General features: G+C 39.1%; 1 protein-coding gene across 2 annotated transcripts in view; it reads right to left on the bottom strand.

Annotated features, from left to right (window-relative positions):
* Positions 1–262: 262 nt before the first annotated feature.
* LOC107375799 (contactin-associated protein-like 4) overlaps positions 263–26,525 on the bottom strand; it is a 68,803-nt gene continuing 42,540 nt past the window's right edge. For both annotated transcript variants that reach the window (XM_070542511.1, XM_070542512.1), the window contains 19 exons: positions 26,176–26,351; positions 25,980–26,102; positions 24,941–25,208; positions 19,124–19,267; positions 18,816–18,987; positions 15,841–15,947; positions 13,879–13,998; positions 13,553–13,747; positions 12,983–13,133; positions 12,694–12,821; positions 12,430–12,600; positions 11,491–11,709; positions 9,751–9,990; positions 7,707–7,916; positions 5,522–5,655; positions 5,103–5,190; positions 4,733–4,948; positions 3,770–3,841; positions 263–3,583 (listed from right to left, as the gene is read on the bottom strand). In XM_070542511.1, coding sequence (XP_070398612.1) covers positions 3,393–3,583; positions 3,770–3,841; positions 4,733–4,948; positions 5,103–5,190; positions 5,522–5,655; positions 7,707–7,916; positions 9,751–9,990; positions 11,491–11,709; positions 12,430–12,600; positions 12,694–12,821; positions 12,983–13,133; positions 13,553–13,747; positions 13,879–13,998; positions 15,841–15,947; positions 18,816–18,987; positions 19,124–19,267; positions 24,941–25,208; positions 25,980–26,102; positions 26,176–26,351 — 3,125 coding nt within the window. In that variant the 3' untranslated portion in view covers positions 263–3,392. The remainder of the gene's footprint in view (positions 3,584–3,769; positions 3,842–4,732; positions 4,949–5,102; positions 5,191–5,521; positions 5,656–7,706; positions 7,917–9,750; positions 9,991–11,490; positions 11,710–12,429; positions 12,601–12,693; positions 12,822–12,982; positions 13,134–13,552; positions 13,748–13,878; positions 13,999–15,840; positions 15,948–18,815; positions 18,988–19,123; positions 19,268–24,940; positions 25,209–25,979; positions 26,103–26,175; positions 26,352–26,525) is intronic.

Below are 26,525 nucleotides of genomic sequence, written 5' to 3'. Positions count from 1 at the left end.
AAGCACCTCATGATTTTTATCTTGAGAGGCGCCATGGAAATGATCTCTTCTTCTTCTTCTTCTTCTTCTTCTTCTTGGATATCTCACCTTAGATCTCAGCAACAAGACTCTACCACTGACTCCAGTCGTGTGCAACGTTGATGTTTTATCTTCACAAATAACACATTTATAGGAGTAGAAGACTATTTTTACCTTTAGCCTGCATGCTAAACTCAGGGTGACCAATCATATTTGAAAAATAACAACCAAAAAACAGTTTCTCTGTGAACTTGATCTTTAATACAGATCTGAAACCATTTGCTAACCTGCTTTCACAGACATAAACATATTTAATATGTGCCAAAAATCTGTTCAAGACATTTTAAGACATTGATTGCATTTCTGTGGGAACCATCTGCCAGCTGATTAGGAATAGCTTAGACTAAATTTTATCTCTTTATCTCGTCAACTCATTTGATACTTTTTTTTGTACTAATACTTTGGTAAACTGCTATAAAGAATTATTCAAACATTATTCTGGACTCACTTAAAACAAGACTCCACTAACTTTTGATCAAGGGAGGCCTGCTACCTAGATAGGATTACAGGCTCTTAATCAAGCGACAAGCCTAAAAATAAAACAAGCATCATGATATTAGATCATGGACACAATGACAGCATATCTGAGCTAGTCATATTTAAAAAACAAAAAAAAAAAAAACACTAAATAATTTAAAAATGTACTATTTTGGATAGACAAATGTAAATGCATGTAGAGTGTGTTAGAGTCAGTTAAAATTAGTAATAAGGTGCAAAAGATAAAATATACACATTTAACTGTTTATTCTGCACGAGAGCTCATAAAAAATTTACAATGAAGCACTGCTGCCCCCTTTTGTTATAAAATGATAGTACAAAGGGAGTTTTAAATGAAAAACTAAACCAAACATCCATCCATCCAAATTTAGACAAACCAATTAACCAAACAATCATGTTTTTGGACTGTGGGAGGAAGCCGGAGAGAACCCACGCATGCACAGGGAGAACATGCAAACTCCATGCAGAAAGATTCCAGGCTGGGAAGAGTACCTTCTTGCTGCAAGGCAACTGCTCTAACCACTGCGCCACTGCGCAGCCCCTATACAAAACACGTACAACATTTTTATAACGAAGTCTGTGAGATGCATGAAACGATAAAACTCCAACAAAAGCAGATTTTGAGCATGTTGCAGTCAGGATGTTTATGTAAGACCAAAAAACAAAATAGTGAAATAGAAATAATAGACTGCCTGGTTCTTCCTGATGTCTCAGGTGAGAATTTGATCAATTGTAGAAACGCTATAGAGATCAAATTATTTAGCAAACTTTGAGTTTTGCGGTCAACTCAAATCGCGTTCACTTCCTCTTGTGAGGAAATACGATCGCTACTCTCAAACCGTTTGCTACTGATACTTAGAAGATGCCTTAACTCAAACAGATCAATTTACCAATTCCTTACTTATGTTCCCTTTGAAAACTGAGCTCAGAAATGTAAATATAATAACTTTTGTGCGTTAGTTTCATAACATTTACAAAAAACTTGCAGTGCAACAAAGGGAAACAATCCACATAAGAGGAGAAAAGAGATGCAGGATGAAAAGCTGCATGTAAAAGTGAGGTGTTTATGTGTATCTCATCATGATTTCTCACCTCCTGAGTTTTACCTCTGCAGCCAAACAGGGAATAATTGATTCAAACCTGATTTTTCACGGATGAATACAATCAGTGATGCACTTTTGCATAAACAACATGGAGGAAACAAAAGGTCGTGAAGATGTAAACAAACACCTTTACAGTCAGCCAGGTGACATCTGGTAAACAAATCTGATCACATGCAGAGAACTAAACAGAAAGTTTGTCTTGATGTTCGAACTTGAGAGTCAAATCTAAATTTTCCTCCCAAACAGTCCTCCCTTCAAACACCCGAGGTAAAGGTAATGATCTAAGCTGTTTTCCTTTTCGTGCATTCTGTATTCTTCCTGTTTTCCTTAATGAGCTGTTTTTGATCTATAAATGAAAACTGGCTGACAACCAGCCAGCTGCTGTCACCTGGATCATGGGATTCCAGACTGCGAGTGCACAGCGGTCAGAGAGAGGCACAATTACATATCAGAGCTTTGTGTTCTGGGTAATTGCCTCAGTTTTGACAGAGGGTCAGACGACCTTTGAAAAAAAAGAATCCTCTGCACCTGAACGCTGCAGTAATGAGGTCTCTGACAGGAAAAATGTATAAAAATTGCCTAGCACTCACAAAATAAAGTTAAGCTGCTGCATTCTAACTTCTGATGTTAACATCATATTTTAGCTTTTACACTTGTATTTCTGTCTAAAAGCTATGTTGTTTTTATCTAGATAGATTTCTAAACAGCCACTTGCTTGGATGAGGCATCTAGGATTGATGAGCTAACGGCTAGGTGGCATACAACCAATCCCAAAGTTGTGGTTGTATCAAAAGACCTCAGAAATTTAATGACATTTAAAAACATTTGCATCTCTCTAAATTTTACATTACACAGTATTTTGACCCTGCAATGTAGCAGAACTTGTTACCGGAGCTAACACGGTTGCTGCGGCAGTGATGCTGACTGGACTCGCCTGCTGGAGTCCAGAAGTACCGGTGCGGTTCTAAATGGATTTATAGATGTAGGTTATTATTTTAGATCAAACCTATGCTAGTTAAAAATACGTGTAGGACACGGACATATGGCTCAGACCTTTAGCTGCAGCTGTAAACACAATTTTCTGTTTAAATTAGGAACACGATAGTAAACAAAATACAGTGATTTACCATGCTAGCAATAGCAGCTACCTAGTATGACGTGTGTAGTTATACTGTATTTCTACAATTTTAATGCTGAGTCTGGCCACTACCTTTAAGATGCTTTAATGATTCTGTTTGGTTGACATGTGCTGATTTTTTAATACAAATTAATTGGAAATTCAGTGATTCAAAAACAGAGTTTCTGATGAAATGAAAACAGATTCATAGAAATGGATTCTGTTTCTACAAGAAACAAATGATGAAAATGTTTTAATATCAATTTCAGATGAAACTAGGCCCACTGGATCAAAAAGACAAACATTCATTTTACATGTTACTCCAAGTTTCAAAACAAACATTTTCAAATATATTAATTTTATTATTAATAAATATTCATAATAAATTTTCATTTTAAAATTTCCACCATTATTTATTAACAATTCATCAACAAACTGTTTGACACATTTAAAATGTGACTTTTCACAAACGGAATAAAAACACGAGCACAAAAAAACGTGTTTGGGCTCAGTTTGCTGAGTAAAGGTCTGAGGATTAGTTGTGTTCTTCTCCTCCTCAGCTCCAACACCTGCTGGTTAACAGAGAAGTTCCTCATCTAAATAAAATATTCCTTCTGGCTCTCTGCCAGACCGTTCTGTGAGCTGGTCTTGTTGGTGAACGCCAGTCCAGGATTGTCTCGTTGTTTTTTCACTTCCTGGTTCTGACACGTTCCTCTTCTTCTGTAAAGGAATCGAGCCAGTATGACCAATGCAGACACGATCCCGAAGATAACCACGGCTATTAGACCTGCAGCACATAAATAATGTTAAATAAGATTTATTTTTGTTAATAACTGAGAAATAACTCTGATCTGTCATTTACACAGAATGAAACTGACATTTTTATTGACTTGTCCTGAAATAAACATGAATACATTTTAAAAGTTAATGACTTTTAAAATATTTTAGAAGCATGACGTTGCTGCTCAAATACCTCCGATTAGAGCCGAGTCCCTTCTGATGGCGTTGGCCAAAGGCTGACCGGTTCTTTCTGAACCAGATTGGTCTGCAGCACAGAGAAAACGAGATTCAATAACATAAAAAGACTCACATGAAAGCTCCTTAAAACAACACTCAAGAGTTTTTAAGACTTTAAGCTGTTGCCTTCAAACTAGTTTCAGTGGTTCTTGAGCCAGAAATGTGAGACCACATTGGACAGCACTCTGCAATTCACTTCAATTCAATTCAATTGTATTTATATAGCACCAAATCACGACAAGAGTCATCTCAAGGCACTTCACATACTAAACATTCCAATACAACATTCCAATACAGGTCAGTTCATTAAGCAGTCCTCTGCCGACCAGAATCTGCACCTAACAACTTTTGTGTTTGATGTCAAAACCCGGGAATGACCTCTGCTTTACTGCTACTTCTGTTTACTAGCTAGGCTAGCAAATAGCTAATTCAGTTCGTCGACCGGGAATTAAAGGGCAAGAGGAGGAAGATGAATGCTGATTTTGGCATCATGGTGAAGCTGGTAAATAAAAGGAAGACAATAACGTCTTTTAAGGCAAACCAAAGAGCTAAACCCAAAGTGAACGTTGGCGCGGCCTATACTTGTTTGAGGGACCTCAAGAGGTTACAAAATCACGTGTTTATGATACCTGGCTTAGTTGCTACGGACTTGTGAATAACAATATTTTTTGTCCAACAGTGTGGATCTTTTTACTTTGTGGCTTTTTTAGTATCGTTTGACTTGCGTTAGCTTTTTGTTTGCGCTAGCTGCAGCAGGCTTGTTTATAACTGTTGTAATTCTGCTTTAAACCAGTAGGAGGGATACACTGGAAACTTATTCAGTGTTACTTTATATTACATAAACTTTCACAAATTGATAATTTTTGTCTTTATTTATGTTTTTGTTGGCTAAAGTCACAACAGCAAAGATTCCCCTGACCTGACAGGTGGCGCGTGGTTTCTGCTGCGTAGGGATTGACTGAAGTGGAGCCACAACTAGATCGGACAAGTGGGCCGGTGATAGCAACAGGGCTGGTGTCTGGGTGGAGCAATGCGGCTTTCACAGGGCTGATGGAGTTAAAAAGGACAGCAGACAAACAGCCTGTGAAACCCAGAGAGCTGAGCTGAGCCAGTTCTGGGTTCACCTCCAGAGAGTCTGCAGAGAAAGAGGGTGAGATGGATTTTTTTTTGTTTTATTTAGACTTTTCATGCAGCATGTGCATCTTCTGTGCTTATTTTAACATCCTGCATGCCCACGTGATTCCTGTTCGCACTCATAGTTTAAGGTTATGTGATGCCATCTGACTTACTGTGAACTCTGCCAAGAATCAGTGACTTCATTCCATTGAATTCAATGTCAGATGTCAGGTTAAAGTCTTCTTTGTCATGCTTGCCAATCTAAAATAAAATGGAAAATTTTAAATAGCTTGAAAACTCTCTAATGTTTTACTAGTAGGTTCATGATATTAAAAAAAATAAGACATCTCAGTAATTTCACGTTTTACTAGATTTCATGACTTTTCACTAAAAACCTAAAGAATTTAAAACAAATTAAGATTTGAAGTAACTGGAATTGTTCCAGCTGTAACCTTAAATATGTATGTAGTTATCAGCTGTCAAACACATGAAAAAATGAATTAATTGGTTTTCCTGTTTCTTCTCATGCAAGAGCTGACTTAAAAAAATGAATAATAACAGCATGGGTTATCAGAAGCAGGATGCTGTATACCTGCAGAGTGACGCCCTCTGCTACTCTGCTGATGGAAACGGAATGAAGCTGCTGGTTGGAGAAGTTCTTCACCTTGCTCTTCAAGATCTCTGCGTCTTTGCTGCTGTCCATTTTATACCTCACCTCCAATTCATCTACACTCGCGCATAAAAACACACAAAAAACATTACACTTACATATAAGTGGGGTAATGATGTAAAGTGGTAAAACTTAAATCTAAAATCTTTCTAAGTATGTGAAACAATTGTTCATTTTTAATCAAATAAAAAAAGAAATGTGGCTGCCAAAACTCACAAAATGGTTTAAAATTTCACAAATTCCACCTTAAATATTAAATGTGCTTATTTTTAAACAATATTGAGCTTAAGGATTTACCCAAAAAAAGACAATTTGGTTTCCCCTAAATATGTAGAAAAAACATATTCGTCCATTTAAATGATAATAACACTGAGGTTACTTGAAAAAAATTAAGTATAACTAGTAGTCGGAATTTAACGCGTTAATTATCACTGAGTAAAAAAAATGTGTTAAAACTTTACCCCTTGAGCCCGAGCATCCCCTAATTGGGAGGTGGAAAAGTCTAGCATCAAAATTTATGCCCAATTTATCAATATATATCATCAAGCTAAACCTCTATCAAAACAGCAGAGCCAAATAAGTCTACCTGCACCAAACAACTAAAACTGCCATTAAATAAATCATGACAAATCCTTCTTCGTGAAAAAAAACAAAGAAAGAAAAAATGTACTTTTTTATCGTTATGTATTCTAGTTGGCAGAAAGCAGGCAGGCACTAACTTCAGCACTAACTTCATATGACGTTTAGCACAGCAGGTAGGACAAGCATGCACACAATATTCATTCTGTAATGCTCAGATGAACTTCCCTAGAATGCTACGCTCCATCTCTATTATATTAGCAGTGCTCTGCTGCTATCTAGTTTTCAGTTCGGTAAATTTACAATGCTCCATTTACACTTCATCAATAACAAACATACTAATATTTACAACAAATCCCATAAAGGTTACCTTTATAATGAGACCATAGTAAACTAATAGACCTAGTGGTTACAAAAATATACTTATTAAAGTATGGGTAAGTCATCTGTGCCTCACTAAAAGAATTTTAATAAAAGCAAATTGTTTTGGCGCAAATTGTCTTGAACGATTAAAATGTGATTAATCAACATTAATTAATCAGAAAGCCTCCAATTAATTAAAATGATGTTTAATCGAGTTCCACCCATGATTAAAACCTAAATTCTGTATTCCTCCATTTTTTAGCACTTCTAGTGCTGCTAAATATTGTTAGCAATTAACTCATACATGTCTATGTGCCACAGTGTGTTCACACAGGACTGATGACAGTAATTAACAAATCAGAGAGGTGATTGGAGAGCTGACAAACATCAGTCAACAGGCTGCAGGTGTGGAGAAGTGTGTTGTGGCTAAACATTTCAGCAGTTGCTAACAGCAACAGATTTCCACTTGTTCTTTTCTAGCTGCAGTGAGATTTGTTTTGATTTATGGAAGTTTATTTGTTTATTGAAAATGTGGAAGTTATGTAAGGGGGGTTTGGTTTTTGTTACATTTGTGCTGCCTTTATACAAAAAACACACCATCTTCACCCAGCATCAGTTTTTCTGTTTGGCCACTGAACACACTGGTCAAGAGCGTTAATCTAAAGCAGTTTCCCTAAAATCTAGTCACCATGGTAACTAATAACCAGCTGGCCACATGTTTCCTTAAATCTGTTTTAATAAAGGAGCCAGTTTGGAGTGTAACAACTGCTAATCTGGGTGGGGCTCTGATTTAATTGGACTTTTCAGACCTTTTAGTGCTTTTTATTGCTGACAATCTTGGCTCACTGTCTTCTGGTCAAACTGATTATAAACACAGAAGTTGGTAAAGGTGCAGGTCAATTAAATGACACCTAGACACACAGGAAATGTTGGTTTAATAGAAACCAAAGAAATGCGGTCTCAACTGTCGTGTAGCTGGGCAACAATGGGAAAACAACAGATCAACAAACACCTCCAGAATAAAAAGTCTTCTGTTTCTTATTGTTAAACATCTTATGAAGTTTATCTACAGAGAAACTGCTGTGGACAGCAAAATAAAGACTTCACAATGGAAGAGTCAAACTTTCTGATCCATTCCTTGCAAAAACACAAAAAGAGAACTCACCTTGCTCATTGAGAACCAAAGCCAGATACTCTCTGAGGTACGAGCTAACATAGAGCAGCAGAGCTGGACTCTGGCTGGTCCTGAAGCTGAGGGAGATACTTTCTGCTCTTGAGGTCATGTCAGAAATGATGCTTCTGTTTGGCTTGACTGCTGTCTCATCCTCAAAGTAGTATCTGATGGATGTTTCAGACTTGAAGCTGACAGAGACATCTGTAGGGAAAAAATGAAATTCTTTATCTTTATCTATGGTGCAGTTGTTCGAGCTCCCTATAGGAGCCATGCCGTCCAGGAGACTTTGCTGTTTAACCCTGGCAGGCTATCTTATGGGAAATTGGTCCTAGATGAAGGGTGGGAGAAAATATGTGTTTATAGGATATTTCTTGGAAATGTCAACAAAATATGAGCAGGCCCTGGGAATTACTAGAGTCCCGTCCTGGAGCCAGGTACATGTGTGCTTTTTGTGGCTGGGCCTTCAATCATTAGGCCTTCTTGGGCCCACCCCAAAGTAGTTTGTTAAAAATGTGGTATGATTTTTGATATTTTGAATCTCCATCCAAAACATCCTGAAACCAGAAATCTCTCATGATTGGATAAGATGAAAGAACAAGTTCACTGAGAAACAGTTTTTTACTTTTTGAAATATGAATCAGAATCATCTTTATTGTCAATTCCCCAATGTGTGCTGAAGCATAGAAATATGATGGTTCACTCTGAGTTTAAAATGCATACTGAACGTGGGAATGGTCTTCAAGCCCTATTTTCTGCATTAGCCGCCGATAGAAAACAGATGGGAAACTCTCGGGTCAGGAAAGCCCCCACGGATCTATGTCACACTAGATTAGCATTCATGTACTCACTCTTGGTTTGCGACCCAGGAAGACTGTTGTTCATTTAGCATCCAGGAGAGAACAAAGTGCAACTCAGCTAGTAGAAGCTAACTGTTAGCATTAACATCTCCACAAGATAGCAGAGCAAACGGAGGCAGTGGAAGAGTTGCGTTGCTGTTAGCCCAATCAGATTCGACATGTACGGATATCAGGAAATAATAATGATTAAAGCTCCTGCTGTTTTCTTCCCCCCACTTCTCTGACTAACTTCTGCTTTCTGAAACAGGAGCGCCAGAGCTTTCATTCCACAGAGAACGACCCACAAAGCATTAAAAACCTAGAGACCAAAGTAAAGCCATAAAAAATGAGTTAAACAGAGCTTTAACAATGTGAATTAAAAAAAATAGATGTTACACATTAGTAAGTAGTAACTTTGACTATCATTGTCTCACGCAACAATAACATTGAAACAAGACCAAATGTTTCTGATTGTCTTTAAACACCAGTGCAAATGCTGGCCAAAGTCATTCTTCTGTACAAGCAAGGAAAAGATAAACATTCTTCTACACAGTATAAAATTTGCATCTAATTTGCATGGTACATAAATGATGTCTTCACACTCTAAATAAGAACTAAACCCCCTGGAGGATCCTGATCTCATATTCATATATGTGCGGGGCTCGTGTTGCACTGACATCACCTAATTAACAAGCCGGTTCAAAAAGCAGCAGCAGAAAAACCAGCTGACAGGTGCTAAAAACCTTCCAAACCCAGCTTTCTAATTATATCACAGTCATGTGTCAGAGTTATGACTTCCCGAACAGATCCACCTGTGGAGATCCAACAAGCTGCACAGCTGGGGCTCTTAATTATTGAATACACAAGAGGCTGCGCCATAGATGACTCAGTGTTCTTCTTATAGCTTAAAAAACAAAAAAATAAGGGGCAGCAAGAGCTTACTTTTAAGCACGAATGGAAAGTTTGAAGTTTTCTGACTTGCATAAAACTGGATTTCTCAAAAGACCTGATTTTATTCTGTAAACAGTCCATAACAGATTACACTTTCAGATTCTCAGGGTTCTTCAGGATGCAACAATGCATGAATTCTTCAAAGTGAAAGCCAGTTGTTTGAAGCTGACAAAACCCTTCTGAGACACTTGTATTAAAAGATTAAATCCACATCTTAGTCATTTGTGAGATAGTTTTAAAGCCTTTACCTTCGTCGCAGAAAGCGCCAGTGTATGCAGATGAACCACAGTTGCAGGAAAAACTTTTCTTTCCCTCCTCACAGCGACCAAAGTTCTGGCACAGCGACCCGTAGGTGCTGCAGTGACCTGGACATCCTGCCTGAACCCCGGGGGTGATTCTGGCTCTATCTTCCAGGTCCAGAGTGATTCCGTTCAGCCGCAGAGAGCGGATACAGCCTCGAAAACCCTTCTGCCTGGAAGCTGTGCCTCCTAAAGAGATGCAAATTTGAATTATTTTTCTGTTGATGAAGAATGCAGCTCATGATTTGTCCCAAAAGACGAACTGACACAAAAATCATGAAATCACATGTAATGTAGAGTTGTTTTTTTGCTGTCTAAAACTTCCTGTTGTAAATATTTTCTTAGAAAATAATCTGAGAATGAGTTTTCACTTTTTTCAGATCACAACACGCCCTATAGGTTATAAATTGTAAGTCGCTTTGGATAAAAGCGTCTGCTAAATGAATAAACACATAAACACTTATCTATTTCCTGACTGTTGAACGGTTTGATCCATGATTAAAATAACTCTTTTAGAGGCACTGTCTGATTGTTAACATCCCAGAACCTGGTGAGCTGTCACTTTCATCCTGACAGTTTGTTTGTCCTGCCTGTCTGGATTAATTCAAACCCAGGCGTTATTGCTTTGTGAGTTTTCCCATTTCAACCTCCAGCTGTCCTCAGAGTTCAGGCCCTGCACCATTATAAGTGTCTCAGACTGCCAAACTGTCAACCTTCAGCCCAGTTATGAGGAGATAAACAGTTTTTCAAGGCTGCAGCATTGATGAGTTTCCCATCGAGGTTCAGAGTTTCATCAAGGCTTGTCAGGACCCTCGACTAATGGATGGAGTTCTAATGCTCTTCAGAGGTTGTGGCCAGGGTGTGGTTCTAGAGCAGATCTAGGGTGGGCCAGTGCCGCCCTGACAGCAAGTTTAGATCCCCCTGTGGCCCCTCTGTTGAGGGCAGATCCTAAGCATTAATACATTTGAATTTTATCATTTGTTTGTTTGTTTTCGATAATTTAACGTATTGCAAGACGTGGAGACAAAGCATGTGATTTTCATTGGTTGCTGCAACAAACACTTTTATTTAGTCACTAAAATATAAAAATTATTTTGCAAAAGGGTTATGTTTATGAAACTTATTGAAAAACTGAAACAACAGTACTTAAATTGATGTTTCATTGTTGTAACACACTAAAAGTTGAAATACTTACATTTTCCTACAAATTAACAGGTGTGTTTACACTCTGGGGGCGGGCTGTCCCCACCTGACTCAGGCCGAGCTGATCAAAGTGTAAGAAGGACTTATAGCAGCCGGCCTCAGCCTGGCCCCCTCTCTGAAGTTAGTCTAGAACCTCCCCTGGTTACCACACAGGACATGGCCCCAGACAGCAGCTTTTACTCCTCTAGGACAAGAATACTTTGAAACACTTGTTTGTAACTTGTTTGTCAAAAGTAAATCTGTAAAAAAAAAAAAAAAAAAAAAAAAAAAAGGGTTTTAGTGTCCCTCTGCAGGAAAACAAAACCCTGGGGTCAATCCATCATTTGGGTTTTGTGAGCAGTTAGAGCAAAACGAAGGATAAGATATGAAGAGAGACTTAGAACAAGAAAATGTGACCTAACTAAGCCTGACAACAACTGACAGAAGCGATAAACTAAATCTGGAAGTCAGCATTTCATTGTGGTTTTTAAAAGTTTTGTCACAGACCTATAAATAACTGGCTGTTAAGCTGCAGGTGAATGTGTCCATCAGCAGGAGCCTCCTGCGTGGCCGCAGGGAGCCCGTCGAGGCGAAGTGATGCCTCTTTCACGTTTCGCTCAGCTTGAATGTGATGCCACCTGTTGTCATTCAGCGGGAAGCCAGCCTTCACGCTAACCTTCAGCGGACCGTTGCCCACATCAAAGGAGAAGAGGACCTCGGTGGCGGCTGAGGGAGAAAATCAAAGCTTAATGTAGATTTGAGAAAAATCCCACCTCCTCCCCCTCAGTCTGCTTCATGACGTGTATAGGTTATGCAGGCCAAATGGTCAGAAAATCCGAAGGAAAAAGACTATTTTTGAAGTTTTCATGGACTGAAGTAGAATACTAGACAGGAACTTCACCTCTAGCTCAGTTTAACTTTCATGTTCAGGTTGTGCTCACATGATGATAAAGTTCGAATCATAAAGGGGGCACATTATAACTTTTTTCTCATGTTATTATAGTTCTATGGTCGATACAAAATATAATTATGAAGTTCTTTGCACTAAATTTCTCACATAAAGTCATTTCAGCATTTCTGTTCAAGACATTTTCAGTACCTTCCAGAATGAGCCACTTCAGGGCTCTGTCACTTTAAGAAAACAAGCTGGAGCTGGCCACGCCTACCCATCCCCAACTCAGGCTGCTATAAGCTGAGAAGCTCTGATATCAAGGAGGGCCTTGGAGTGGCTCTTCTTCAGGTGAAAGGTGGTTATATTCAACCGTCCCCATTTGTGACATTACAAACCTTTTGAAACCACTTGTTTTAGTTACATAATTCCTAAAACCAATCACTGACAAAATATTTTTATGGCGCTTGGCATGTTAAAAGAGGCGGTTAAGACACACATGGCAGCACAGAATGGGAGTTTTGCATATTACAACCTCTTTAAAAGCTTTTCCTTACAGCTGAGCTCTATCCGAATGAAATCTCTGATGCCCAGGTTTTCCAGGAAGACGCCAGAGGATGAGGTGGTTTTAAACAGGAAGGAGATGTCTGCGCTCAGCTCTCCGTGGAACGTCGGAAAATGGAGGTATGACGTTTCCATGTCAAAAAACGCAGCATTCCAAATGTTTTCTGAAAAGCATGATTACATTTTACAAGCTAAGGAATTATGGTACTACACAAACCAAATAGGCACATCTTATTTAGGTTCTATCTTAAACTTACTGTCTCCATGACAATGGAGAGGTCCCACCTTGTAGGCACTTTGGAATCCAGGAATCTGGATGTCTCCCAGCACCAGCGATCTGACAGGAAGTGACTCCTTATTGGTCAACACTCCAGAATCAATAGCCCTATAAAAAGGAAACAATAGAATGAATAGAATTTCAACATGATGCAACAAATCAGAAAGAAAAAGTCAGGAGAAAAAACAAACCAATCCTCCAAAAAGACATTTTCATTTAGGAAGAAGAGTAATGACCAGAATAACCAGTGGCAGGAATGGATACAGTACCATACAGAGCTGTTGGTGTGGTGCCCGAGGTCGTCACAGTTCTCCTGCAGACTGCAGGAACACTGTTGGCTTCCCATCAGACCTCCACCCCAGGAAGACTGCTTTACTCCAGCGCCAGGACCTCCTATCCACCATCTCAGCAGAGAACCATCTGAAACACAAACATCTGTTAGAACGAGACACTACATCAGATTCAACCTCTGAATCATTTAAAACCAAATCAATGGCCGATTCAGGTGCAATTAATGCAGTAGGAACTTTGATCAGATTAAAACCGAACAGGTAATGGTTAAAAAGAGAATTTATTTTCATGTGTGTTTATTATAAATTTTCTGTTTTCAATTTAAAAAAAAAACTGAAGTGTTTATCTTTATCTAGCAATCCTGTTATTTCCAAGCAAAACCAAAAGTTTACTAAACAGGAAACGTTTTATTTTAGTTTTGTTTTGACTAAAACATGCCGTGCCTGTCTGTGATGTAGCAGAAAAAATCTATCCCAAAACTTCACTGAGAAGATGAATACAAAGGCTTTTTTTGAGAGGAATAATGTCAGAATGTCCCCAAACCTCACCTGGTGTGTTGAGAAGGGGTGTCTTCCTGCAGTGGTATGTTACTTCCTGTTCGCAACGTTCTGATTGGTCGATCATTTTGTACAACTGCTCCTCATTGGCTGCATATTCAAAGTAAATCTGACCTCCTTCTGGCGACGGATGGATCCTGGTCAGCTCTGTGTTGTTGTGTCGGATCACCGTCCACGTCTTGTCCTCTGTTTGGAAAACAAATTGGATTTTTTTTTTACCATTTTACGCTTTTTCAGCAGGACAGATAGACAGGGGGAGTAGAAAAAATACTTTGTGGTGTGTGTGTGTGTGTGTGTGTGTGTGTGTGTGTGTGTACCTGTCATGTTGCAGAACATCCGGTGTGGTTTGATTGGTCCACTGCCATCCACATCGATGTAATAAAACCCAGATGTGTTCCCTTTGTGTTTGTACGCCTCACAGGACTGTTCGTATATGGCTGAGGAGAAAAGGAGAAGCACCAGTACAATCTTCATCAGCACCATCTTCATCATCAGATGTTTAGATTGCCCTTAGTGACATAAATTAATGGAAGTGAAATTGTCTGATAAATTCACACTGAGAGTTGCCTTTGATTTTCTTTGAGGTTTTGTGTTCATTTACCAGTAATTACGTGTTTTCTTTTCAACACGTTTCAGACCACCTCAGTTTGACTTCATTGATTTTATGCCTTCACAATGATTAGCTCAACACCTTTCATCTCTGAGAATGTAGAAAACTTTTAACGAGAAGCAAAACAACCTAAAAAAATGAAGTCCTGATGTCACTGATTCTGCTGGGATGAAGGTCTGCAACCTTTACAAGTGAAATGCAAATTTTTACCAGTTTACCTGCTAAAGTGACATTTATAAATACACACATTCCACTTGACTCTAAAAATTAAGTGTGTTTCTTTTTTAATTTTAATTGTTTTTGTATTATTTTTTTACAAACAGGAAGAAAGTGAAATAACTTTAAATTACTTTACTAGAAAAAGATGCTTTCTTTTTTCAGAAATAAGCAGCTGTTATTTATAGAAGTGAAATCTCAATTTTAAAAATGTTATTGCACCTAAATGCATTTATTAAAACCACACACACACACACACACACACACACACACACACACACACACACACACCTGTCTTTCTATCATTGTGAGGACTTCCATTTATTTTTGTGATTCCACTATGCCTAACCCATACACCAACCCTAGCCATATCCAATGCTGATCTACAGTACAGTAATCCTACTCTAACCTTAACTAAAACTTAATTCACGCCATACCTCTAACTGGTATAGTAAGCTTCTAAAAAAATGTCCTCACTTTGTTGGGAAAATGGTCCTCAGTAAGTAGTATGTACAGGAAAACACACACACACACACACACACTCATTTCATCAGGTTAATAGTTTTGACCTAAATATATTGAATATGTTTGCAAATATATTTTTATTTCTGACCTTCCTTTTGCCATTAGAAAAACCTTGATATGTCATATTTATATCTAAAAGTTTTGTGGGTTCCAATAAACATGCAAAACGGCATTCTGCTTTTACAGGAATTTGGTTGAAATCATTTAAACATTAGTTTCCTGCTGGATTTGAGAATAAGGGGGACAAGGCAGTTTTTGCTTGCGTTTTACACCCTCTAGTGTTCGTTTGTCTCCTTGCTGTGCATTCGGCTTTTTAACACCTTAATCTGAAAGCTGAAAAGTCTCCCCTTAGTGTCTACAGGAGTGATTCATCACTGGATTAAACAAACAATCTGTGTTCATGATCTCAAACATGCAGAAAAAGTGCTGAAATCAGATTGCTGCACCAGGTATGTCCCAACAGCGCAGCTTGCCAGTCTGAAGTTGCAAGTGGAATATTCTGGCCAGAGGTGCCAATAGGGGCTGGGAGGCCTTTCATTAACCCTGTAAAGGGTCATTTTAGCTCAAGAAAAGCATTTAAAAATGTGAAACAGTTGCTAAATATCCTTTTCATGTCAGAAAGTTGCAAAAAAGGAGCAAACTAACTATTAAAAAAATAAATTAAAAGGAAGACCAAAAACTGAACACTATTTAATCAAATTTGGTTAAAACTAAACTATTTTAAGTGAAATCTGACACTGACATCATGGGAAGCAACTTCTTTTTACCATTACCGTTATTCTGTGGTAGAATCGATGCATTTTTAACAATTTTTTTTTTTTACATAATATAGACACTTTTTTTTCAGCTGTGTGTGAATTATCATTTAATTCCTGTGGCTCATGAGATTTTTTATGAACGCACAGGTGAATATAACTGGGTTTCTTACAGCTGTGACACGTTGCTCCACTGTAGCCGGTGTTGGAGCAGTTACAGTGGAAGGTGCTCCACGTCTGACTGCAGCTGCCTTCATGTTCACAGTGACTCGGAGAACATCTGAGAAAATAAAACAACAGATTAAAAATTAAAAACATGCTGTGACCGTCGTGTTCTGTGTCCGTTTGGTCCCTTGCCCCCTCCAGGTGTCCCCTCACATTCTGTGCCCTTTTAGCCCCCAGCCCTTTTTGTCCCCAGCTCCCTCCAGGTTTTCCTCATGTTCTCTTAGGCCCTGTCCACACGTAGCCGGGGATCTGCCAAAACGTAGATATTTTTCTACGTTTTGGCCTGTCATCCACACGAAAACAGAGTTTTTTCACACGAAAATGGATCTTTTTAAAAACTCCAGCCAAAGAGAAGATCTGCGTTTTCTCCGTTTTGGGTGTCTGCGTGTGGACGGACATAACCGGAGTTTTAAGGTCCGCAACGTCACTTTCCACGACAAAAAATGCTGACATCACGTGTGCGACCTGTGTTTACACTAGCCGACAGCATGGATGCCCTCAGAGCTGCGCTCGCTTTATCAATTGTCCAAGCGCTTTTTGCTTTGTTTTTGCGAGCGGAATTACTGCTCCTTGCGGAAGACCACAGACGACGCTGACTGGATACAATTCGGGGGAAGTACTGCCGCCTACAGGTCTGGCATGTTCTTAACAACGTATTTATCCGGGTACGTGTGGACAGAGTTTTATTTTAAATGAGGTGGTGTGGATGCAAGTTTTTGGAGGGGCGGATATTCATTTTTAAAAAACCCCGGCTACGTGTAGACTAGACCTTAGTCTCCCCACTGTAGTTTCTATAGGTCTATTATTTCAGTTCCTTAGTCTCCTTTAGTGTGTGTGTGTGTTCCCTTCCCCAGTTAGGTCTGGTTTCCTCCCCTGCTCCGTTCTGCTCCTCCTCTCTGTTAATGGTTTCACCTGTGCCCAGGTCCCCACGCACCTGCTCCTCGTCTCCTATCACCCCAGCCCTGTGTATATAACCCTGTATGTGGCTCCAGTGTTTGTCGGTTCATTGTCAGCGTTGCTTTTGTCCCTCTCTAGTTCCTACAGATCCTGGCTCATGTGTGAGCTTTTGTTTTTGTTCTACAGAAATTTAGATTCTTGACCTTGTGTCCTACAGTCTTTGTTTTTTCAGTTCTCATCCTAATAAAGGTATTTTTTCTATTTTAATGATCTCTTCTGCTTTGAGTTGAGGTGTTCTGTATTTTGGGTCCAATCCTCCTGCGCTCGCATTGTGACAGTGACTTTTCTCATAGTTTATAATAGTTCTATTGTTGATAAAGGGATTTCAGCTATTTTATTCTGGACACTTTCATTTGCTTCCAGATTGAGTCATTTCAGGGCTCTGTCACTTTAAGAAAATGAGCTGGAGCTGGCCACACCCACCCATTTGCCACTCAGGCTGCAACAAGCTGAGAAGCTCTGATATCTGAGAGGGGCTTGGAGCAGCAGCTCTATTTTGCAGATGAGGTGGTTCTACTCCTCATTGCTCAGCTGGACTCCAGGGGAATAAAGACAAAGACCAAGGTTAGAAATCTTGGTGTTATCATTGACTCCGACCTGAATTTCTTTGGACGTATTAAGGCTATAACTAAATCAGCGTTTATCACCTTCATCAAATATCAAGAGTCAGAGGTCTCATGTACAGACTTAGAGAACGTATTCATGCTTTTATTTTTAGTCAGCTGGACTATAGCAATAGTCTCCTAACTGGTCTTCCCAAAAAAGCTGTGAGACAAATGCAGCTTGTTTAGAATGCTGCTGCTAGAGTCTTAACAATAACTAAGAGAACGGAGCACATCACTCCTGTTCTTAGATCCCTATACTGGTTACCATTAAACTACAGAATAGATTTTAAAGTTCTCCTACTAGTTTATAAATCACTTTATAGCATGGACCCAAAATACATGTCAGATCTCATTCCTGTATATACACCCAATAGGGCTATGAGATTCCTTGGAAACAGTCAGCTGGGAGAACCTCGGGTCAGAACAAAACATGGTGGAGATGCATTTAGTTACTATGCTGCTCACATATGGAATCAGCTTCCCCATGACCTCAGATCTGCCCCAACCCTAGAGTTGTTTAAAACAAAATTAAAAACCCTAATGTACTCATCAGCCTTTAAATGAATTGTTTCTTATCATGCATCATCTCTACTGCACTGTGACTTTGTCTTCTCCTTTAGCTCTAAACTGTAATTTCATTTGTGTGTATTTTAATTTGTGTTTTTTCTAATTTCCCTGTTTGTGATGTCACAAACGGGGACCTCTTGCTTGTTTTAGGCACACTTTCCTAAATCCAAACACTGACAGAAAATGTATGGAAGGATTTTATTCACGTTTGGAGTGTTTTTACAGAGGCAGTAGAGACCCACATGGCAATACAGAAGGATACTAAATATAATTTTCTTTTAATATGTCCCCTTAAAAATATGATGTATAATTCCTTCTCATGCAGTTCTTTTGTTTTTACAATATTTTCTTCTTGTTTTATTTTTGTTCATGTGTAAACTGACATAACTTGCAAGCATTTTCATGAACCAGCTGCATTCTGCATATTCATACTGATCATCTCAGGACATTGTAAATGAAAGGTCAAAGGTTGCTGATTGCAAATCAGATATTCCAGATGGCCTTTTTCGTAAACAAAAGCTGTAGATCAACTGTAGACTGTTTGGTTTTAATTGTCATGAAATATAGTGAGAATGAAGTGTTTTAGTATAAAACACACACACACGGGCTCGTTCGTTTTGATGTTTCCAACAATTTGAAAAGAGAAAAGACAATATGAGGCCAACGTTTCTACAGCACCAGGAAATTATCAGAATGATTGATCCTGTCAAATATTTTAGACACATTCAACAAAGTATGATGCATGTAAATGCAGTTTTTATGGAAAAACAAATAAAAGATTTGTCAGGATTTACCTGTCGATGATGCCACACATATCAATCTGAAGGTTAGTGAAATCTCCCATCATCCTCTGCTGCACTTTGATCAGATCCACTGGCTGGTTGTTGACGGTTATCAGACGCATGCAGCCTTGGAAATGTCTGAAAAGGTTCCTGCACTCCATGTTTGTCTCTTTAGTGGGACAACCTGACAAAAATCATACATGTCAAGTAGAAGAAACCAGGGGCAGGTACACTGGAAAACCCTCCAAATGCCACAAAATCAAGCAAACTTCTCACAGAAATAGTAAGAAAAAACAGTTTTAGTATATTTCCTTTCTCACCACCAAAGAAAAGTCGACCTCCTGGTGTGACAAGAAATGAAGGACTTGCTTGAGCTCCCTCATCTTTGTCCACTGTGAGGGTCAGATGTTCTTGTCCTGATATTAGATCTACAGAGTGCCACTGGCCATCACTCAAGGCTGAACCTGATGTGGAAACAATCATGTATCACCAAGAAAAACCACGTCAGTGGAATTTTATACGTAAACAAGATAGGAGAGGCTTCCACAATCTCAGTAAATGACATGAATCACGACTAAAATAATCTACTTCAAAGGCATACTTGGCCAAATTTTGGCCTGTAACCCAAATATTCCAACCTCAGACTACTGTTCGTTGGGAAAAAATGCTGACATAACAGACGCTGCAGTCTGCTTCCAGCATGTTTTTCCTGCATGTTTTAGATCATAAACACAGCTGATTTGTTTAATTTAGTGATAAATAACTCCTGTAGACACTAATGGAGGCTGGGGAGACATTTCAGCTGTTAGATTAACTCATTCACTGCCAACTGTTTTCTGATCAGAAAGCCTCTGACTGCAAGCGTTTTTGAGCATTTTTAGTTTTTTATTGAAGAGTCACAGAATATTGTGCTCTGGGGCCATGTAAACACCAAAACTACCAAATGAAAGAGTAGAATCAATTCTTACGTCAGGTAGAATCAGCATGTTTTTAGCTTTTTCCGTTCTTTCACAGTCTGCTGTCATAGCTGCAAAAGCTTTTACGGTTTGCTCCTCGCTTTAAGCATAGTGGCGTCCCAAAGCGATCCCCTAATTCATGGATTGTCTGCTTCATGATCACGTCATGTGTGACGCACATGGATGGAAATCAACTTTAGAGCAGTGATGTGTATTCACAAGGTGCACAAGCTCCTTCCCAGGCCTGCCCCATTAAAAAAAACAATTGACAACTTTAGTCGTCAATTGCAGTGAATGAGTTAAGGCACGTGTCAGACACAAGGCCCGCGGAGCATTTTTATGTGGCCCACGAGATAAATATCAAAAATATATTAAAACTGACCCACTGGCCGATTTTACCGGAAAGACTACAACTACCATGATGCTTTGGGCATTAGCGCGGAGCCGAAGCGCCCCCTCCTTTCTGTTTTTTCCAGCGTCTGCTGCCGGTGTCTGAAGCTCCGCTGTTTTGGAAAAACTAAACACTCCTCTCACTCAGCGCCGAGTTTACTCAGCTATTTGCCGACGTTGAAGGCCAGAAACAGAGATTTTAACCTCTCAGTAATGTGTTCATGGCTGAAAGAGAAAGTTTTCCAACTAACTTCCAGACAGAGCTGATATATTTCCAGCCAGCAGCGACACGCCCAAATCAGCATGACTCTGTGGTTGCTGTCGTTGTGTTTCCTCCCGGACTCACAACAACGTGGTCAAGCTGCTCAGACATGTTCACCAGCACAAACCTATGTGAGCACCTGTTGTCATGTTGTCATTATTATAATGAAGATGAACAAAATAACAGGAGTCTCCTCCTCAGCAGAGCTCAACCCCATGATGCAGGTATCTGGCTGGAACAGGTGAGCATCACAGTAAATCAGTGGAGCAAACTGAGCTTTGAATATTTTGGTTTTATGCTCTTTTTCTGCTCCAAAACATGAAAGTTAACGGGTGAGATATTGCATTTTCATTTAAGATAAAATTATATTTTTATTTGGTTGTTGTTCAGTGACAAAAGATTTAACCTACAGTAAACAGGAAGTGGAAAGGCTGCAGATAGATGAATATAATAGAAAATCCCTTTATTGTTCCTCAGTGGGGAAAGCTAGATGTCACAGCAGCGATGACACTTATTACAGGAGAAAAAAAGGAGAACAAAAAATAAGAAAAATGAATAAACAACAAGAAAACATAAATCCTGAATAGATTTTAAAAATGCTGAATATACCACAAGTAATGAATACACTGATGTGTTTTATTTAAAACTGACTTGCTCGCGTGTAATTTGGTTATTCCTCATACAGTGTTAATGCAGAAATAAGTTTGTTTCCAAATTAAAAGGTTCAAAGTTGCATATGTGTTAATAAAGACAATGTGCAAATTTGCTGTCACTTTTTCACAAAATATTAAGTTTGGCCCGCAACTTCGTCTCAGATTTTCATTTCAGCCCAGTGTGAATTTGAGTTTGACACCCCTGAGCGCTGACGTCATTAGGTCCGTTTTAGGGGGGCTTCAGCCCCCCTAAAATAATCACAAGCCCCCTATCATTTTGGTTTATTTTATTTTTTCAGTTAACTTTTTTTTATTTGTTCACATCTACATGCTCAACACAATCACGACACGTGTAGATGGTACATGAGTTTTTTTTTTTAGTCTGAAACAGAAATAATAATTAATGAATATAGAACTACATCGTCGCACACAGGAAGTATCAAGAAAGGACTTCCTCCCCTTAAGCCCGGCAGCTCTGTTGACAAGTCAGGGGCAGGGGTTATACAGCAAAACCTTTATATCGATGAGCAAACCCTGCTCAGCGCTCTTGTAAGTCACTCAACATCACATTAGGGTAAGACAGCAACAGCAGCACACCGTTAATATTTCAAGGTTATAGTTCAGACGAGAGAGGAAAATGTTACCGCACCGACATGCTAATGCTAACTCCGCTAGCATGTTTACATGCCGCAAACCATAATGAAAAGCCGCGCCATAGTTAAATGGTCGGAAAACTCCCCTGAAGTGACGTGATTAACAAGCCAGCCAGTTCATTGAGTGACTTAGTGCCACCAACTTGAGCGTACAGTAATGAGTCTGCACAAACAAACTGCTCTGCGCTTGTGTGCAGCAGCTGCAGCTCTCTCTGTGGGCTCAACTCTGTCTCTGCGATGCAAATCTCTCCCTGCTCTCCTCAACAAGTAGCCTCTCCAACAGTCAATCACAGACAGCTCTGTTTTATCTAATCAAAGCATATTGCTTTACAGAAAAACACCCATTTAACAGCTTACTGAACTGCTTTCTGCTGCTGGTTAGCTACCAGTCACCATCCACTGCCTGCAAAATACTTTGTTGTAATTCATGTGTCATGATTAGAGTGACCATATTTGACTTCCAGAAAAGACACATTGCCCATTCCTAAAACTGTTAAATTGCACTATTTTCAGTTAAAGAGGACTTTTAATTTCAACATATAAAGTGTTTCTTCTCTGTTTGGTTAGACGTAAATGAGCCCTTGATGTGTAAAAGGAAGTGAACAGTGGAAATGTCCCAGGAAAAGAGGAGGGTTAATCAACCTAATTAAATATAATTATATAAAGTCCTCTTTATCTGAAAAAAGTGCAATTTTCCTGGCAGTATTTTCTGGACATGCTTTGATTGCATAATGGAGAGCTGTCTGATTGGCTGACGGAGAGGCTACATTGCTTTGTAAATTGCAAATTGAGCAACAACAGGGAGATTTGTGCAGGCAGAGATGGAATTGAGCATGCAGAGAGAGGGCCGCATATGACTGCAGAGCAGGTTGTGCTCTTGCAGATTTATCACTGCACGCTCCAGTTGGTGGCACAAAAATCACTCCACACTAAAAACCTGAATCAGAATCTGGCCGAATGTGTATATTACTGACCATTTTTCTATATTATATATTTTTTCTATAATATATATATATATATATATATATATATATATATATATATATATATATATATATATATAATATATTATAGGTACATATATGTATCTATAATATAGTAAACAGCCAGTTTTATAATGTCACATATATTCAAAAGCTACATCAAAACATATATTAAAACCTATATGTTTATATGAATTCTTTCAATGTGGGTTGTCAATTGCTTAATATTTCCTATGTTTACCTCTGGTAAAGAAAGGAGATATTGTACTCGTCTAACTTTAACATAAATTTTGGCAGCTTAATGTGACGTTATGGAAAATGCCATCATCATGAGCAACCAAACATAGACGATATTAGGCTAACAGTTGTCCATATTCTGTACCATCTATCCACCAATGGCTGTTTCAGTTATTGTGAGTGAAAACTAAATGGCTTAGTAGCATTTTTTTTGGCATTAGAAATTGAAAATGTTTTTCAATGTGTTGGCTAGATGGATATACGAATATTTTTTTAAGAGAGTGAGTGAGGAACAGGAGAGAGACCAGGTGGTTGATGCTGAGGAGATCTGCATGGTCAAGGTCAGTGGTCTACAGAGAAAACAGGGGTGAGTGCACCGTTATGAGCATTTACCTGAGCACAAAGTTCCCAAGCAAAATTGAACAGTTTTCTATTTAGGAGTGAACAGGTAAGAGAACTTGAGAAAAAAAAACTATAATTATCATCTGACCTGCAACCTTATGTCAAGTTGTATCTGTATAGTTGACTTTCTGTATTATAAGTTCTACTACTTGCTGGATATTTTCATATATACTGTTATTTTGTCTTGTAATTGTTAATTACATACTCCTTTATTCCATATCATAGCAGTGTTATTCATATATTAAAACTGTCAACTGCACACTCATTTGGCAGAATAAAAGTTTGACAATTATTCATTTGTTCTTTATTGTCACATTTCAGTAACATTTATAATTAAACAAGTTGTAATTAAACAAATTAAATAAATGACTACAACATTTCCCCCTGTTAAGTGCAGTAGACTGAAATGAATAGCTTTATTTGGAAATATAACATATCAAATTTTTAATGGACTTACATAAAATCTTTCTTCAACATAAACCCCACTAATTAACTGATTAAGTGTTATTTTTTATAAAAAGAAGAGAGAAAATGCACAAAAGTAGGAAAGGAAAGGAAAGTGATAAAATAATAGGTTTTGTTAGATTTTCTTCAGATAATGAATTAATTGACAAAGTTTTTGCAGGGTGTGACAAAAAACGTTCGAGGTCAAGCTCCTGGGGCTAAGCCCCCCCTATATCTCAATCCTAGTGACGTCCATGCCCCTGAGTGAAGGTACTAAAAAGATGAATGCACAGCGAGGAGACCTATAAATAACTGGCTGCTTAGGCTGGTTGTGGTTTTGCTTAACGGACAACAAAAGGCATGTAGACCTAACAACGACTGGCGTTTAACACTATCTTGTTTCCTCTGGCATCGCAGGCTTCGTTTCCAGCATAAGTGTCTCAGAGAAGATAATTGAGAGGAGGGGTGAAGAATCTGTGACCGTGTTTACGTTTAAAACCTAGCTTGTTCTGTAGGTTTGCTAGCTTTACTCAAAATGACGGGACTGTAACAGATCAAAGTGAAACTATTTTCTCCTTTATGTGTGTGTTTTGTGCATTTAATTTTGTATTTTTATTGCTAAAATTTAGGAGTATAATGGGATGAATGGGAGTTCCCCTGGTTAAAAAAACCCTCCATTTGTAACACAATTTCCTAATCCTTCTCAAAAAAAATTGATTCCTGAACACCTTGACACATTCTGTTGATTTTCCAGACTTTTTTTGTCCTTTCACCCCATGTATTACATTTTTAGAGCTATAGCCTGGAGATGAGTCTAGATCATCCCAAAGAAGAAGGCTCTGTAGACAGATTTGTATATACAAAGCTCCAAATGAGGGTAGAACAAAAGAAAATATGTCAAAAATTTATTTTAGCTATATCAAACATTTTTATGACATTCCTTTAATTTCACATACTCCTGTATGTGGCTTCTGTTTTAGCCTTATTAAGGTTATTTTACTAGTTAATTTACTACCTCCTTATGTGAGCTGTCTTTACTGAGCGCAAAGTCAGTTTTATTGTACACCTGTGCAATGACAGTAAAAAGATCTTGAATCTAGAAGGCAACAATTATACTTGAGGCTGTAAACTTTGTGTTTTATGTCTATCAGACCGACCTGCTCTGAGTTCTAGAGGCGCCCTGTCGGGTTTGTGGACCTGTAGATGCAGACTGGCTTGGCTCAGGTACAGCCACACGGTCCCTTCTCTCTTTGGGAGATCATAGGTCAGCAGCAGCCCCTCCTTGTTCCACGTCCGAAATTGAAGCCTCACTGACCCGCCCACTGACGGCGGATCTGAGCCACCTGGTAAAATCAGGAGACTCCGGGGGCCGGTGAACGTCACAGCAACAAATACAGGTTCAGAACAGGAAAAGGTCACGTTGCCCTGAAGCGGGTGAAGGATAGAGAGAGAGAGAGAGAGAGAGAGAGAGAGAGAGAGAGAGAGAGAGAGAGAGAGAGAGAGAGAGAGAGAGAGAGAGAGAGAGAGAGAGAGAGAGAGAGAGAGAGAGAGAGAGAGAGAGAGAGAGAGAGAAACAATCTAAAACAGGAAAACATATTGCATGGGTATGAATTAATTTGCAACATGGAGGCACCCTGGTGTGCTGGATTCTCACCAATAAGTCTTAGAAGCACAAGTGAAACCACATTATGATAATAGCAAGGATTAGAATAATGATCTAATCAAACTGAAAGCATCAAAGGCTTTCTGAGGGCACAGAGGAAGTTTTAGCTGCAGCCAGATGGCAATGAGGATGTGTTACATCAGGGCTCCCCTGTGGGAAAACCGGCGCTCCTTAAACATCTGATCACATCTAAAAGCTTCATTCAAGGGATCTAACAGAATGGAGAGAGAGAGAGAGAGAGAGAGAGAGAGAGAGAGAGAGAGAGAGAGAGAGAGAGAGAGAGAGAGAGAGAGAGAGAGAGAGAGAGAGAGAGAGACAGAGACAGAGAGAGAGAGACAGAGACAGAAAGAGAGAGAGACAGACAGACAGACAGACAGAGACAGAAAGATTGGAAAAAGAGAAACACGCACAGAAAGAGAGACAAACAGAGTAAGAGAGAGAGAGCGATACAGACAGGTGGACAAAGAAAAACACACAGAAAGAGACAGACAGACCAAAAGACAGATAGAGGGAGAGAGATTAAAACACTTTACCTTCACATCCACCCGTGGATCCTTGTGTTTAGCTAGCTCCACCAGGTTCAGGCCATTGTAAACCAGGTTCTCCAGACATCCATGGAAATTCCTGTTTGAACTTTGGTCTGCTCCCACATGCATCTGCAGAAAGACAACAAGAACAACATCAGCGAGTAAAAACTCCAAGCTGCACTGGAGCCTGTTAAACACGCACCTGATCATGACCCCAGAAGGTGAACCATGCTGGGAGCTCCACCCTCATTGTGCTTTTGTCCACAGTGAGGTTGAGATGATTGCTACGATGCTCCACTGCAACGCGGTGCCAGTGTTGGTCATCCAACAGGCTGCTCAGAGACACGGTGTGGGGGCTGCTCAGGGGCAGACTGCGGCCTGGAAAATGGGAATAAAAGGAAGTTGATGAAGGGAATATATGAAGGAGACATTGTTTTAACAGAAAAATGTTTACTTTGGTCATTTTGAGGAAAACTTGTTTAAAAATTTAGTTCCACATGAGCAAATGCTCTCTCACTCAGTGATTATCTCAGCCATGTCTTTTTTGAGTGG

Source organism: Nothobranchius furzeri, chromosome 12, assembly GCF_043380555.1.
Source record: "Nothobranchius furzeri strain GRZ-AD chromosome 12, NfurGRZ-RIMD1, whole genome shotgun sequence".
NCBI classification, from domain to species: Eukaryota; Metazoa; Chordata; class Actinopteri; order Cyprinodontiformes; family Nothobranchiidae; genus Nothobranchius; species Nothobranchius furzeri.
Note: the sequence above shows the minus strand (reverse complement) of the source record. Positions and strands in the feature narration are given on the sequence as shown.